General features: G+C 38.2%; 1 protein-coding gene across 2 annotated transcripts in view; it reads right to left on the bottom strand.

Moving 5' to 3' along the window:
- Positions 1 to 1,423: 1,423 nt before the first annotated feature.
- arfgef3 (ARFGEF family member 3) overlaps positions 1,424 to 16,600 on the bottom strand; it is an 89,463-nt gene continuing 74,286 nt past the window's right edge. The window contains exons 28-37 of one of the 2 annotated variants that reach the window (XM_016486555.1): positions 15,363 to 15,491; positions 15,083 to 15,259; positions 14,053 to 14,167; positions 13,334 to 13,436; positions 10,220 to 10,351; positions 8,812 to 8,942; positions 8,481 to 8,489; positions 7,799 to 8,135; positions 5,407 to 6,291; positions 1,424 to 2,147 (exon numbers count right to left, since the gene is read on the bottom strand). In XM_016486555.1, the coding sequence (XP_016342041.1) occupies positions 1,956 to 2,147; positions 5,407 to 6,291; positions 7,799 to 8,135; positions 8,481 to 8,489; positions 8,812 to 8,942; positions 10,220 to 10,351; positions 13,334 to 13,436; positions 14,053 to 14,167; positions 15,083 to 15,259; positions 15,363 to 15,491 (2,210 nt within the window). In that variant the 3' untranslated portion in view covers positions 1,424 to 1,955. The remainder of the gene's footprint in view (positions 2,148 to 5,406; positions 6,292 to 7,798; positions 8,136 to 8,480; positions 8,490 to 8,811; positions 8,943 to 10,219; positions 10,352 to 13,333; positions 13,437 to 14,052; positions 14,168 to 15,082; positions 15,260 to 15,362; positions 15,492 to 16,600) is intronic. The other variant, XM_016486556.1, reaches the window with a different exon arrangement.

Consider the following 16,600-nt stretch of genomic DNA (forward strand, 5'->3'; position numbering starts at 1 on the left):
TGGAAATCTGTTATAGCTTGCATTTGTAGCTTTAGCTTAATTCCGCACAACATCATCCATAGAGCTTTCCTGTGGATTTAGACAGAGTGCTGCAAGTTTAGATTCACAAGTCAAAAAAAAAAAAAAAAAAAACTATTATTTATATATATTGTTATACAAAATATTGTCTAAACATTTTCACAATCTGATTTCAATCAGAACTTTGTGCTGTCCACTACTCAACACAAAGTAGAAAATGTAGACTACACCTCAGTTTGTTGTTATACCGGGAGAATGAAAAAAAAATGAAATCCTTTCCTACTCTGGACAAATCAGGCTTTTAACTATAAAAAAACAACAACACACGTTTGATTTGCTAAAAATGAAGTACAGAATAGTTTTTTCAGAACACTGATATCGAATATAAATTTGTCTTTGGTCCCTTTAAACATCCTTTTTAATCTCTCCCTGTTGGTTATGCAAAGCAGTTGCCATAAACACAACAGAATATGAGACAATGGAGCTAAGGATTATACATTCTGACTATGATTATGTAACAGGCTGTGTGCACTGAATATATGTAAAGAATATCTATATATCGTTACCAATTTTCTATAACTCCCATTGCACATGATGTACAACACGGTAGATTTTTTTGAAATAAGTATATGAATTCGATACAAACTGTTTCTTTGTAGCTTGTCATATGTGTTGAGCAAATTTCTCACAACAAAAAAACTGTAGGCATCACAAAATAAATAAAATACATCCTTTTTCACGCACACAAAATCAACATATACATAATACATGCAGATGACTGAGGACAGAAAACTATTATTCAAGCAACTGCCGTTCTAGATCAAGAAATAAAATGTATTTGGAATAAAGCGATAAAACTGTATGCCTCCAAAAGTGGAATTTAATCCAATTTTAATAAATACAGATTGTGAATAGTCTCCAGTTAAAAATGTACCTAAATTTCAAATGTATAATAGCTCCAATGAGTTCAGAAACCTCCTGCTTTTATACTTTTAAGACAAATGGTGCAGCTATGAAAAGTATACTACTGTATATTATATTTATGGCCACTCAACTTAAAAGTTTCTTCAAGTTTAGTCAGATGTAGTGTTATGTGGCCAGTTTTAAACCACCGACTCCCATTGGATTGTGGGTAGTGGAATCTATGGCTGACAGGATTAAACAGAATGAGGTTTATGGGCATTTTGAGAGCAAGTGCAGTGTTTCCGTATCAGCTTTCTTGTGAAAGTTGAACTTGACTTCAATGCTTCCACATTTACAGACAAAAACATCTGGCCTACTGATTTTTAACAAGGCCTAATACTCTATGATCTGATATCAGGAGAGTCTACAAAAGGATGTGGGGTTTTACAGTGTTTTGTTCTGAGTAAAATGATTTCAAACAGCTTTTTTCCACATATTTGAGTTAGATGTTTTAAAGCATTGTGTGCATTGTATATTTTGGAAATGCATTGTAGTAATACTACTGTAGCAACATAAAACTGCATTAGCAAAGCATAGGTTCGTGCTTTAGTTATATTATTAATCAATGCATTAACAAAGGTGCATTAAGTTCCACATTTCATTGTGCAATGATTTTAACTAGTTGAAATGTTCAGGGGACTTTAAAGTTGAAGTTTTAAAGGGCTAGATGAGAGAAAACACCCTGAAAAACAACATAACCCTATACATGGCACATGTACGTTTGAAGCCAATAAACTTTCAGAGAAATGAAGAAATAAAAATATAGATTCTGAATATAATAGCATGAATATCGAAGAACATTCACAAAAGGGATTTGTATTACACAGATCACTGTGCACTACAATATAAAATTTAGCAAAGTTAAGCAGGTAACAGCATCACAGAATTATGAGCGTATGCCGAGGCAAACAGTAAAGCACAAGGAAAAGAGCTCCATGGAAAAGGCCATTGGAGATCAAGAAAGAGCCAAGTCATCACAGGATGATGTCATAAACGCGACCCACTCGTCCAAGCCACTCGCGCACTGCTTGCCGCACTCTGAGGTCCGTCACATGACAGGTCAGCTGACTGATACAGGGGAAAACGGCTGGCTGCAGGGCAATGAACGTGGGATCCGACAAGACCTGGATCTGATTCAGGATCGTAAGGACCATGTTGGTCCAGGCCTGGACAGAAAAATGGACAAATACAAGTTCACATAAAATAATTATGCAATTCCAAAACAATACGGTTAATTTGTTGAAAGTTCTGTCATTTGACTCTATATTAATTTATTTTCATGTCATAATGCATTTGTAGCTTGTAATATTGTTTCAATATAATTTTTTTTATTTTCCACACAAAGAAATGCGTAAAATAGCAGAGATTCAAAATTCAAGCAACATAACATTCCACAAAATCCCACAAAATGGGAGGTTAGTTAGACCTTCTGAGGGAGAACTCCATCAGTGCCATATGCATGTGTTTTTGGCTTTTGGGTGACTGTTAGGATTTGTTGTGCTTCTGTTGTGATTAAACACTGCCTTGCAAAGTGTTTTCTTTTTTGTTCAATTCAGCTAAATTTAAAATGATTTACATACTTCCTGTGTTCCTGTGGCTCAGTGGTAGAGCACTGCGTTAGCGGCGCTAAAGGTCGTTGGTTCGATACCCAGGGAACACACATAATGGTAAAAAATGTATAGCCTGAATGCACTGTAAGTCGCTTTGGATAAAAGCGTCTGCTAAATGCATAAATCACATACTATTATAGCATTTATTAATATTGATTTCGCTTTTAGTTTTATATGTTCAGTTTTCGCTGTTTTTTGAAAGATTTTGTAATTGTTATGTGCTTTTTAGTCATGTCTTTTAGTTTTTATTTTTATCTAAACATTTTTATTTAGCTTTAATTTATTATTTCTGTTTTAGTCATTTTGGTACTTCAACTTACTTTATTTCAGTTAGTCTTTCACCTAATATTTCTATTTTAGCTTTGTTTTAGTTAACAAAAAAGATTTTCAGTTTTTGTTTTAGTGAACAAAGACAATAAATAACAAACAATGTGAGGGTGCAACAATAATCCCTCCATCTGACAATGACCCAACATTCCTGCCATTCATTATTTCAAGTTCAAGAACGATTGTAACTTCTGTTTCATGCTGACTTTAAAGGGGTCATGAACCAAGAAACCAAAATTCCCTTGATCTTTTGGCATATAAGAGGTCATTGTACTATAAAAACATCCTGTAAGTTTCAGAACTCAAACCTTTGTCAATAGTCTAAAAACAGCTTATATTGAAGGCAGTCTGCCAAAACCACAGCTTGTGGAATGTACCACTATGATGTAATAGTGTGGCTAAACACTGCCTCCGCAGAAGATCAATGCCTGCTTCTACATCACTGCCTGTTTAGCCCCACAAACCATTTCTACATCACTGCCTGTTTAGCTCTGCCCACCGATTCTACATCACTGCCTGTTTAGCCCCACAAACCATTTCTACATCACTGCCTGTTTAGCTCCGCCCACTGATTCGCACATGTAGGAAAATGACGAGAGAAGCAAACGCAGGTCTACGCAGAAACTAAACGATAAACTTTATTTCATGAGCTTTATTTTTAATGAAGTTCCAGACAGTGTCAGTAAGAACTTGTTCCTTTGTTCACTTCATTTTACCATGGATTTGTTTATAAATAAGGCACAATTCGACGCAGGATTTTCAGAAATATCGAAACTAAAAGACAATGCTGTGCTGACTACATTGGATCTCCACCCACTGAGTCTACATCACTGCCTGTTTAGCCCAGCCCACAGATTCTACATTACTGCCTGTTTAGACCCGTCCACGATTCTACATCACTGCCTGTTTAGACCCACCCACCTTTCCACACATGTAGTGTTTATGAGAGGCGAATGCGCAGCTCTACACAAACCATCTTTGCATCGCCTTTCTTCTGATCCCAATGTTAAGAAAGAGTGGATGCAGCTATTCAGCTGTACGGACTCAGCTGCTACCGAGCGGACAGAGATACAGCACTGTCTGGTAAGACTCGCGGGGGTGGCTTGTGTGTGTACGTCAACAAAGAGTGGTGTAACAATGCTGTGGTAGTGACAAAACACTGTTCATCGCTGGTGGAGTTTATGTTTGTGAAGTGTCGACCGTTCTATCTGCCGCGGGAGTTCACGGCAACTTGAACTTGAACTTTACTTTTAATGAAGTTCCATACCGCTTCAGTGAGAACTTTGTTCCTTTGTTCACTTCATTTTACCTCAGATTCGTTTACAAACAAGGCACAATTTGACATAGGATTTTCAGAAAGATTGAAACTAAAACCCAATGCTGTGCCAACTATATTGGATTCGACAGTAATGTCGCAAAACAAAGTGTGAGTAACTGATCGTTTGATATGAGTATTTATGCGTTTTTAACCTAAATCACAGCAGCGTCCATCTATGAGGAATGTACACAGTCAAACACACAACTATTCACAGCTTTCAGTCACGTGACCGGCTCGAAGCCCTGGAGGGCAAAACATCCATAGAACTGCAGGACAAGCATGTCAATTTTCCATCTGTTTCACAGCTGCAAATATTTAGATCACCTCTCAAAATAATAAATCAAAGGTATCTGAACAAAATGCAAGTTTTGGCCATTTGCAATCCATATTAAGCACCCACGGCAATATTTCAATTATTAAACAGTGCGACAAAACGTTGTAAAAACACTTAAAGTGCCTTAATATATTTAAAACAGTAATATTCTCTATATTAATGATGCATAGTTTACATAGGCAAGCAGATGAGGCCGGAATATGAACGCAATCCGCTTAATGATTCAGTGTTTTCCATCTAATGGTTTTCTATAGGAAACCATTTAACGTGAAACTTTGCACATTGCGTTTATATTCTGGCTTCATCTGCTTGCCTGTACAAAATATACATAATCAATAAGATGTTTACTGAATTTCGCCTTTTAATATCTGCGTTTTACTACATTACTACTTAATGCAACCTGCGTAAAAATAACTGGCGGTCAGTGGAGCAAAGCTTCGTTTTGTCCGCCAGGTGGGCGTTCCTATAAGGGTGTGACGTCACATGAAAACGATCAATTAGCCAATCATAGCAGTGGGCGTTTACTTCTACAATCTGCCACGCCTATTCAAACAGAGCGTTCTGATGAGGGGCGTTAAAAACAGGACAGAAAATAGCCTATTACTTCTAAATTATGTTTTCTGATGCTAAAATCTTGATAACTTTATAAGTGGACCTCAGTGAACAGTACAAAATAAAAAACAAAGGCAGTTCATGACCCCTTTAATGCCAACATTGGTAAGTGCATTAATAAGTTTTTCAAATGATTCACCCGCGTTAACATGTTGACAGCTGATGTGAGTGGTGCTTGTTCGCGTTATTTTGGTAGTTGTACTTTGTTTCCTGCCCCGTCTTACCTGTATCTGTGCCTCAGAGTCTCTGAGCGAGATGTTGTGGGAACTGGCTGTGGATCCCGATCGAGGTCTCTTCTCTTGCCGCAGTAGCTCGGGCCCCGCACTGAGGGAGTGACGCATGGGCCCCTGCTCTACCAGTTGCTGAGGCCTCTGGGGCCCTGGGGAGTCCGGGCAACGCAGGGTCACCGTCTCGCCCCTCTTCTCTCCCGCCTTCACATCTTTGGCAAACGTGGTGTGATTGTGCTGCTGCTTGCGTTTCTTGTACTCGATCATGAGCTTGGTGATGGTCTTGTCGGTGGCGATGGTGTACAGCTTGTTTCCCGCACTCTCCCACCATTCCTTCTTACGCCCCACGTCCCTCCTGTCTCCTCTCAGCTGGGGGAGGGTTGCTCCTAACCCACCAGGGCTGTGGACCTCCTCTGAGGGTGTCTCGTCAAGGTGCAGGCGGAAGCTGTCCTCCGAAGGCGTTCCGTGGCCCGACAGGCCCCCGGGAGACGGTGTGGAGGTCTCCGAATTAAAAAGGGGCAAGAAAAAGAGTGGGTCGGCCCGGTGGGTGAGCTGCTCTCCCACACTACTCTCCAGGTCCAGGTGCATCTGAATGTAGTTGTTGCACAAGTCCATGCAGAGTTTGTGCAGACGTTTGAGCAGCCATGCCCAGTCCACGCTGCTGGCGGGCTGCGTGCTCAGCGACGGGATGCGAGCGTGCCACTGACGCTTCTCGCGTGCCCGTGGAGGACTCACTTGGGCCATCTCCTCGAAGATATCTTCATCCTCGGAGGAGCACTGCTGTGAAGAGTCAGAGCCACCCTCCTCTTCGTCGCTCAGGATCTTCTTGACTTGATCCACAGTGATGTTCTCCTGGTTTGTCAGCATTGCACACAGCAAAGCCTGAACAGCGTACGGGAAAGCATATTGAGACGATCCGTAATGCAAATGGCAAGCAACTCAATTTCATTTACAAATTCTAACTTTAACAAATTACAAAACACAGGCCACAGTTATGCATGTCAGCAGCAAACATTTCTTATTATGAAGGTTGAAAACACTTGCTGCTGATATTTTTGATATTTTTGATAACAGCATTTATTCCACAAAAATATACAGCAGCACAAACTTTCTTATCAGCATTGATCATAAATGTTTCCACCAAATCAACATATTAGAATGATTTCTGAAGGATCACATGACACAGAGAACTTTAGTTCTGGCTGCAATTCTGGCATCATTGTCATTAGGATATGTCCCTAAAACCTTCAAACTGGCTGTTATTAAGCCTCTCATCAAAAAACCACAACTTGACCCCAAAGAACTAGTTAATTACAGACCGATCTCGAATCTACCTTTAAAGATACTAGAAAAGTTAGTATCCTCACAATTATATTCCTTCTTAGAGAAAAATGGTATCTGTGAGGATTTCCAGTCAGGATTTAGACCATATCATAGTACTGAGAATGCTCTCATTAGAGTTAGATCAAATAAATGCAGCCTTGGTGAGCATAAGTGACTTCTTTTAAAAATCTTTAAAAATCTTAATGATTGTTGAAAATTTATTGAAAATGTACTGTATATGAGGAATTAACATTAACCAAGAGAAAAGTATTTTAATTGGCAAAACTGGCATTATTGTGTGTCTTAATTCATTGTTTATTGAACTGCTATATAAAATCAATGTCACACAAGCTGTTGTCCAAGTTGTTTTAAATATCAGCATAGTCTGATCCTTGCGTGTCATTTAAAATACACTGAAGTTAGGTCAAGAACAGTGTTTTGAATAGGATGTTAGCATGTAATACGTTGGGAATTATTATACAATATATAATTAATTATTTAATTCCTTAAAGGTGCAGTAAGTGATATCTGAGAAACTGCTGATATTAGAAATCAAATACACAATGCAACACAGGCAACGACTAACAGCTGGCACAGACAGCTCACACAAGCATGGATGAATCAGTCCTGTTACTACAGCTAACATTACAACAACACCATATCTTGGTTCAATATTGGAAAACTTTTCCAATATTGACTTGGGTCCTAGCTCTTGGCTGACTGTAACCCTTCTTCTTCTTCTTCCAGTGATATTCCTCTGTTCTTTTCCTCATGTCTCAGCCACCTCTCTTTCTACAAATCTACCACTTGCTCACTCTCTCTCTTCACCATCATGAATGTAAATGGCTCCTATTGCTGATTGGCTATAAGAGTGTTGTGTTGCTCGGTCTGAATGGTCCAATCCATTGTTTTTTTCCCCATTTACACATCCAGGACTATGTACAAACACCATTTTTTCAGCGCATACACAGAACAGACAAATAGCAAAAATTCACAAAATTGTTTGTTTGGGTGTTGATTTCATTTATATATTTATATCCGAGGAAAAAGTGTACTGTAAATGTACCTGAAAGTAGATATTGAAGCTCATGGCAGACTGGCGGTATAAGTTAGCAGCTCCACACACCCCTGACACCTTCATGAGGAGATACTTGAGTCCTGGACGGGTGTCAAATTCCCGCGCTGTGCGGTACGAGTCCAGCAGCAGGTCAAAGATGATGGCCAGGTTCTGCATTGAGATGTAGCGGAGAAAGCCTGCGGGTTTCAGCTCCGACACTGCCGTGGGGATTTTGCTCTCGGAGCTCCCAGAAGCTTTCACAAACTCCTCTAGGAGGATGTCATACAGGTTCTGCAGGAGCACTTGATGGGACAGTAAACTTACCACTAGAGTCCTGAAGGGAATCCTGCACAGTGCCAGAACAGAGAATATAACAGCACTCTGATCAATTCAGTTTGATTAAAACAGATTCATTACGGATAGCACTTTGTTCAGGAACAGCAGTAGTAGGAATACATGTGAGACCGATCATTTATATGATCATCTACAGTATATGAACTTTCTATTCCATGCTCCACACATTTTGAACTACTATATAAAAAAAAAGCAATCAAAATCAAACAAACAAATGCAGTGCCATGCAGCGTACAACCTGGTTCTGTAGGTAACAGGCCACTTGAAAAGTATAAAATATATTACATTAAAACTGAAGAACAGTAAGGCATGCAGATTCTGTTTGCAGTGGCCTTACCCAATTTTTCTGTGTCAAGCACAGCATGAAAAAGAGAATAAGACAACATACAAGCACAGGTTACTTTATAATTAAAATAACATTTAAATTTGAATCTTAATTTAGCCATTTTATTTTACTTTACATTTTATATTGCAGGTAATAAAATTTAGTTTCTTAATATCAGGTCTACGGATAAATGGCATTTTATGAATCAGTCACTGAAACCCATAACGATCAACCACTTAACTTTCCTACGGCCCTGTACCACATTATAATATATAAAGTATTATTGAAATAATACATATTAGCAGGCTGAGTTTCATCTCATCTCATCTCAACATCATCTCACCTCTTCTGAGCTTGACCATTGGAGTGCTGATCGGCGGGAAGCTCAATAATCAGCACACAGGACTGAGCATGCTCAAAACCTTCCTTGTTGCTCGGAGTTTTAGGGGAGCACTGTGTATCTAGCATGAAGACCTGGAAGAAGAAAAAAAATACATTCTATCATTATAATCAATGAATTATACATGCAAAAATCCAAGCAGACGTTTAGTAAAGCAATACACCACACCACATGAGGCTGTGCATTACAGTGTTTTTACCACGAGCTATAACCAACATATGCTTCCTCTCAATAGTTCAGTCTAATGGTCAACCACTACATTTTTCCAATGGCAGATTATTAAATTTTAATCTTTGGTCTCATCACAACCCTGAAAATATGATGATATCTTTGGGATTGTAGTTCCTGAAATTCCCTTAGCACACGGTCTAATGTGAATAATTAATTGCTTTAATTATAAAACACCAGCTACTCCAGTACTCAATTAATAATTTAACATTTGGCTTTAAGAAAAAGTCTTTTATCAGGAAAAACATTTTTTTGCGCTGTCATTGTGGTGACTATTTTTAGCACTGTTTATTACTATATTAATAATTCCCAATATTCTCAGTTGCAGTAGTGGCTCTAATTTTCATTTTTTAGTGCCAAAGCACTGAATGTAGGCCCTGGCAAAAGATAACACATGAATTTTGATGAAAATCAATGATTTTGTGAAAAGTACAGACATTGAAATTTTAAATACTCCCAGGAATCCATGCAATAGTCACCAAACCTAGTCAAATTTATGTCAAGTAATTAAAGACGCTAAATTGAGAACAGATTATTCATATCTTGAACTTGCCATGGCAATTTATGGCAAAAAAAAGGGAAACAGGAAGCCTCTCATCTCTTCACATTGTCCGATTTAGATCAAATTGGAGTTTTATGTTTGGTAATGGGGGCTGATCACATTAGGGTGACCTCTTTTTCCCGGACATGTCCTAGCCAGGATTCTAGCTGCAGGGTTTTGGCTTTGTTATGCTATTGTTTTCATAGCTGCCGAAGGTAATGCCTGAAAAAGAGGTTTGACCAATAAAGTGCAGGCATTGTACATAATCAACCAATGGTTTCGGTCAAAGCAATGCAAATACACATATATATACACACAAGTTGTACTTATAAATGAAATGATTGATCGCTGACTGAAGAACCTTGGGACACTGATGCTGTTTTTCTGTCTTCTACTATAAAGCTGCTTTGAAGCTATTTTTAATGTATAAAGCGCTTATCTTGAGATTTCAAAGCCAGATAACTATCCATTTTACACCTATTTCTCTATTTTCTCACAGTACCAACATGTTCTAGCAGCATAAGTTGGTATAAGATGTCTGGGTCAGTCTACAGTTGTAAATGACGTGAGGTGTGCAAGTACCTGTTGAGCCATGGCCCGGATCCTCATGTTCTCAGCCTCGGCTGAAGGGGAGTGTGAGGGGGCCGCAACTTTCACTTCACATGCATCTCCAGTGAAACTGTCCGAACCACTCCGGAAACAAGCTAGCAGATTCTACCAGAGGACAGAGAAGGTATGTAGAAAACAATAACACAGTTTAATTTTAAAAGTGTGAAACGAAAATCTATCTACGAATCAAAGCTTGCACTGGTTTACATTTACATTGCACTGATTTACATTCATTCTCTATCTATTAAAAACACATCTCATGTTGTACAGAACAGAACATACTTTTTGCTATAAGTACTTGCATGAATAAAGCTGTTGCATCTGCCAGTACTCTGTGCTTGACCTACATCAAAATTTCTTATAGCAGCAGTTACACAACAGAAAAAGATCATCAGCAAGTTAGCAGAATTTATGCATAAGTGAAAGTAAAAATATTCTATAAAAATGATATAAAATGAATTTCAGAAAAATCTAATAAATGCAGCCTCAGTTTCATTCTGTACACCAGATACTCGACAGTATATGGCACTCTCTTGTCTCTTGTCTATCCATTAGCTGAATCATCATTTCAACCACAAAGATATTGCAGCCAAGCACTTTAACAGTGTTTACAACTTGAATGAAGTGATTTCTAGAAATGAATCAACCCCCTCTCTTCAGGAGCACTTTCACTGCTTAAAAGCCTATAATTTTTGTGCCATCTGCAGCACCGAACAAAATGCAAAACACTCTCTCCATCTGCCATCGGTCAGGCAGACAGATCCGGTCCAGAGGCCAATTCTATTGATTGAAGCAATGTTGTTTTAGAAGCAAACAACAGATTACTGACACAGTCTTTAGGAAACTTAATTGCCAAATAAAAATTACATTAAATTCACTGCAATCTTCATGACTGCTCAGTTTTGTATCGAAAGTATAAGTATATATATTCACTCTATCCTACTAAATTGTCAATGAAAAAGTCTTTGGTCATAATCACAAAGCATCAAGTTTACAAGTCATCTTTACACATGTGTATTCATATCGCTGATAGTAGCACCATTTTGCCTCTTTCCATAAAGTAGCACAACACTAATCCTTAAAGAAGATTACGTCCTGAATATTAGTTTAGAAAGCAAAGACCACGTGGCTGCAAACATCCTAAGCATGAAGTTTCATTCAATCTATTGTTGTAAAGAAATGTTTGCATAAAATAGCATAAAAATATGTGACAATGAACTTGAACTTGACAATGAACTCCTGTTCAAACCAATGTAGCTGGAATGTGGTTTTCAAAATCTGTACAGAGGCATGATTTTCCTTTAGTCTTGTTTTTCATGCCTGACAAGCATTTCATCTTCATCAGCTTAGAAACAGCTTGTGTGACCTCAGGGTGCTCGCAAAGTCTAGATGTCTAAAAAGCCGATGCAGAGTCTTAGAAATCGGTTTTATAAGATGTCTTTCTATGGACATTTCTTATTTTTCACTTTTAATTTAGTCAACAAAAGATAAACTGGTTAGTGGTTAGCAGTTAGTTCTGCTAGGCATGCTGTGCACATCGTATCAGTGACTCCTGTACGCTTGTTAGACACAGGGCAATGTGTGTTGGTGGTTCATGCCAGCACAACATGTGGCTCATTGCGGTTTAGACATCTGAAACCCAGTCTGGGGGATTTGGGGATTTTTTTTAAAGGTCCCATGACATGCTGCTTTTTGGACGCTTTTATATAGGCCTAAGTGGTCCCTAGTACTAAATTAGAATATAGAGTGCTAGAGATTTTTTGTGTTTTTAGATGATTCTTGAAGATGGCTAAGCTGCTCGGATTGAGTTGGGCAGGTCATTCCACCAGGAGGGAAGGGTTAATGTAAAAGTCTGTGAGAGTGATTTTGTGCCTCTTTGGGATGGCACAATAATGCGCCGTTCACTTGCAGAACACAAGCTTCTAGTATAAACAGAGGTGTGGCATGCATTCTTTTTTCGGCTCATTAAAAATTAAACTTGCAGCCACGTTCTGGATTAATTGTAAAGGTTTGATAGAACTGGCTGGAAGACCTGCCAAGAGAGCATTGCAATAGTCCAGGAAGGTCATGGTCCTTCATCCAGCAAGAAATGTCAGTTAGACGAGCTGAGATGCGAGCAGCTATTATCGGATCATCAGGATGGAATGAGAGGTAGAGTTGAGTGTCATCAGCATAGCAGTGATATGAAAAACCATGTTTCTGAATGACAGAACCTAGTGATGCCATATAGACAGAGAAGAGAAGTGGTCCAAGAACTGAGCCCTGAGGCACCCCAGTAGTTAGATGCTGTGACTTGGACACCTCACCTCTCCAAGATACCTTGAAGGACCTATCTGAGAGATAAGACTCAAACCACTGGAGTGCGGTTCCTGAGATGCCCTTTGCCAATAGGTTTGGGGTTGACAGGAGGATCTGGTGGTTAACCGTGTCAAATTAAAAACATTTAATATTGTAAAAACTAGTAAATATTATTATAATTTTAAACAACTGTACTCTAGTCTTCAGAGTAATTTGATCCTTCAGAAATCATTCTAAAATGCTGATTTGCTGCTTAAGAAACATTCCTTATTATTAATGTTGAAAACAGTTGTGCTGCTTCATATTTTTGTGGAAGCCCAACAGCACAACTGTTTAATAATAGAAGGTTTTCTTAAGCAGCAAATCAGTATACATATGGGGGGCTTTTAATTATAAACAAGCCCAAATTACACCTGGACTCCTTTTTTTTGCACTCTTACAACCATCTACATTTTACAATATAATCACTGTAAAGTAAACATTGTTATTACTCATCAACAGTAGATCATAAGTAATCTAATGGAATAATTTAATTGTATTCATTAATTGCAACACGCAACAGCGCTGAATCTTGAATTTGAACATGCAGCACTCACATTTAATGAAATCCAAACCAAACCATTCACACTTGGCATGCACAATTTTGGCTACATGCCTAAACTTAGCACCCACTTGCGCGAAAATGACTTTGCGCTGACCCTGGTTACAAAGAACAAAGCTTTTTGTCAAGGCTCATGCAAGATATTTGGACAGTGGAGACACAACTTCAATAAATGTTCTGATAATCACCTTCACAGGCTCAAGGGTAGCCGAGAAAGCGTCCTGCAGGGCACAGCATGCTAACCGCCACATCTCCTCAGTGAAAACAGGCCCTGCTGTTACCAGAACATACCTGAATATCAAAAATAACAAATCAGAACTTAATATACCTACTGCTACTATACTGGAGACATAAAAAAAAGTAATCTAATCATATATTGCAGCATAACTTCAAGCCTTTTTCAATGAATTATTATCTTGAAAATAACTTGGTAATCACCTGAGATACATAATGATATTCACTACTCAATCTTTATTTTTATTTAACTAAACCTCACGCTGTCTACTGTCTACACGCATCTGAATCTAACATCATAAATGATGGATCTGGAACACTGCATCACGCAGACTGCACTCCTCACAAATAAAGGGGACGGTTTAGTGGATCATTTAATCATTTGACAAAGTACAAAAAAAAAGTCATTTTATAATAGAGAAGGGTTGATTTTGGCATTAAATGATATACAGTGACAATTACCATAAAACATAACATTTACTTATTACAGCAAATCAGCTATTCTCTGATAGAAGACGCTGACAGTACAACTTCACGAAGTAGCGGTTAAAGTCACACATGTGCAATAGAATGCCAGAACGCCATTGCTGTTCCATAGCAGCTGTTGCTTAAACTCTCTAATATGCTGTCTATGTAGGCAGTTCAGTAAGTTTTAGAGCACGCACGCACACACCTAATACAGGAGCAGCCCACTCTGGAGATGGTCTCGGCTGGTTCTGCCACACAGGACACCAGCAGTTTGAATAGATCTTTCAGCATCAGGTTAATCAGATTCTCATAGCCAATATCTGCAAAATAAAAACAGTCATACAATTTACATTTCATTATTTATACTGTATACAGTGGTGTGAAAAAGTGTAATTTACATTTCATCATTTATACTGTATACTGTGTATATATATATATATATATATTACATTTTCACAACAAGTTAAACCCCCTGAACAAATCTGTATTAAATATCATAGAATATATAGCACACATCAGGTATTAGTGGGCTGAATCTCATGAAACCTGTCAAGCTGTCAATGTGAGACCTAAAAACATAAAAAGGAAGAAATAAATTATGTTTTGTGCAGTGTTATTTAGTATTACTGATATACTATTTTTTTTCTTTGCTTGTTTTAAATACGATTTTATTTTTATATTTGCTGTTCAGTAATTTTGTTGTGTTTTCCCCCTTTTCTATTAGGTTTTTTATGTCTACATAGTTTTTATTGCTATTAGTTTATTTAGTTTTAGTTATTTTAGTACTTCAAGCTAAACTAAAAAAAAAAATACACGTATACATTTTGATATATTTTTATTTAAATCATTTTTTTTTTTTATTAGTAACCAAATGGTTACTATGGTTTTAGTTTTTTTTTTTTTAGTTAAATGATAACCCTGGTTTTTCATGATCTAATAAAGATTCTATTTGTACATAGTAGTGTTAGTTGTAGTGTCTTTAATGCTGTTAAAAAAAGTCACAATGCAGTAAATATTCAATGGTCTTAAAAAAACAAGCAAAATTTCGATATGCAAATAATAATTTCTTGTTTTTGTTTTTTCTTTTAATTTTGGAGTGATGATCCAGATCCAGATCCATTCTGTTTGTAAGATTCACACATGTTGCGACTGACTGCTTAGACCAGTAGTCAATGTGCACTACAATAAACAAGATGCGATATTACAAACTGTTATTACTAATTTGTTAGTTTGACCTGAATGGATGAAGCTGTGAATATGTTCCACCACCAGTTCACAGGACAGTCCAATAGCATGCTTGAAGTTTGCCGCAGCAATGTCCCAGTATGAGTGGTCACCATGGCTTCGTTGTAGCCATAATGACATGACAGGAAGAAGAAGCTGGATGACAGAGAAAATGGCAAAGCCAGGCCCTAAGGAAGAGGAAGAGACAACGTATCAAGCCAGAACTTCGTGGGTTTGCTTTCGTATCCACAGCAGTATGATTGTGAGTAGTGTTAACCACAGGCTTCTGACCTGGTATCTTGGTGACTTCACGCAGAAGTTCAAACAGCAGCTCAAGTGTAGGTGGCTGATGCTGACGAGGACAGTTTGACACGGCTGCTGTCAGCTGCTCCAACAGAAGAATCCACACCTGTATCAGACCTGCACACACGCAGAACCGATCACCACTGTGCACCAGTAAGAAAGTTTTTTTTAATCTTTAAACCTATAGAGGGTGTGAACACGGCCCCTCAGCTGGACTGAATGGCAAAAGAACTGCTGCATGACTGGATTTATTAGGGAAGCTGTCAGTATAACAAATGATAATCAATTTAAATGAAAGGTTCCTGGTACTCGATATAGTGTTCCTTACAACTTACCAAAGATCCGGTGGTCCATGGATATTGATATGCAGCCAGGTATCGTGTCTCCTGACATTTATATGTGCCTGATTTCAACACCGAGGAAATACATAAAGTAAATTTGCCTGTGAACGCATTTTGTAAATACAAAATAGGTTGGTCTAAATTTGGTTGATCACTTATAAAAAAAGTTAGGTTCTTCTACAATTACCCCATCAACTTCGGTCAGAAATCTTGGTGTAATCTTTGATGACCAGCTGACCTTCAAAGACCACATTGCAAAGACTGCTCGATCTTGCAGGTTTGCACTACACAACATCAGAAAGATCAGGCCCTTTCTAACGGAGCATTCGGCACAACTTCTTGTCCAGGCCCTTGTCATTTCTAGGCTGGACTACTGCAATGCTCTTCTGGCTGGACTTCCATCAAGCACAATCAAACCTCTACAAATGATTCAGAATGCAGCGGCACGACTGCTCTTCAACGAGCCCAAAAGAGCCCATGCTACACCTCTCTTTATCTCCTTGCACTGGCTACCGGTTGCGGCTCGCATCAAGTTCAAGACATTGATGCTTGCATATAGAACAGCAACAGGCTCAGCACCCGCCTACCTCCACTCACTATTACGAATCTACATCCCCTCCAGAAGTCTGAGATTAATTAATCAAAATATCATGTAATTAATTAGATAAAACCGACTGACAGCCCTAATATATATATTTAACACTAGCTTGCTCTATTCTTTTTCTATTCTATCTGTTTTCTTTTTATTTATTTGTAGAGTCTGGACCAATCAGACACACCATTTTTCATTTGATTTAACAAATCAATTATTCATTAGATTAACAAATAATCACAGACCCCTCACCCAATAAACATGCTGGGTGCCAGGATGTCTGCGAACGACCA

This window comes from Sinocyclocheilus anshuiensis, unplaced genomic scaffold (genome assembly GCF_001515605.1).
Source record: "Sinocyclocheilus anshuiensis isolate Anshui unplaced genomic scaffold, SAMN03320099.WGS_v1.1 scaffold910, whole genome shotgun sequence".
In the NCBI taxonomy this organism is placed as follows: domain Eukaryota; kingdom Metazoa; phylum Chordata; class Actinopteri; order Cypriniformes; family Cyprinidae; genus Sinocyclocheilus; species Sinocyclocheilus anshuiensis.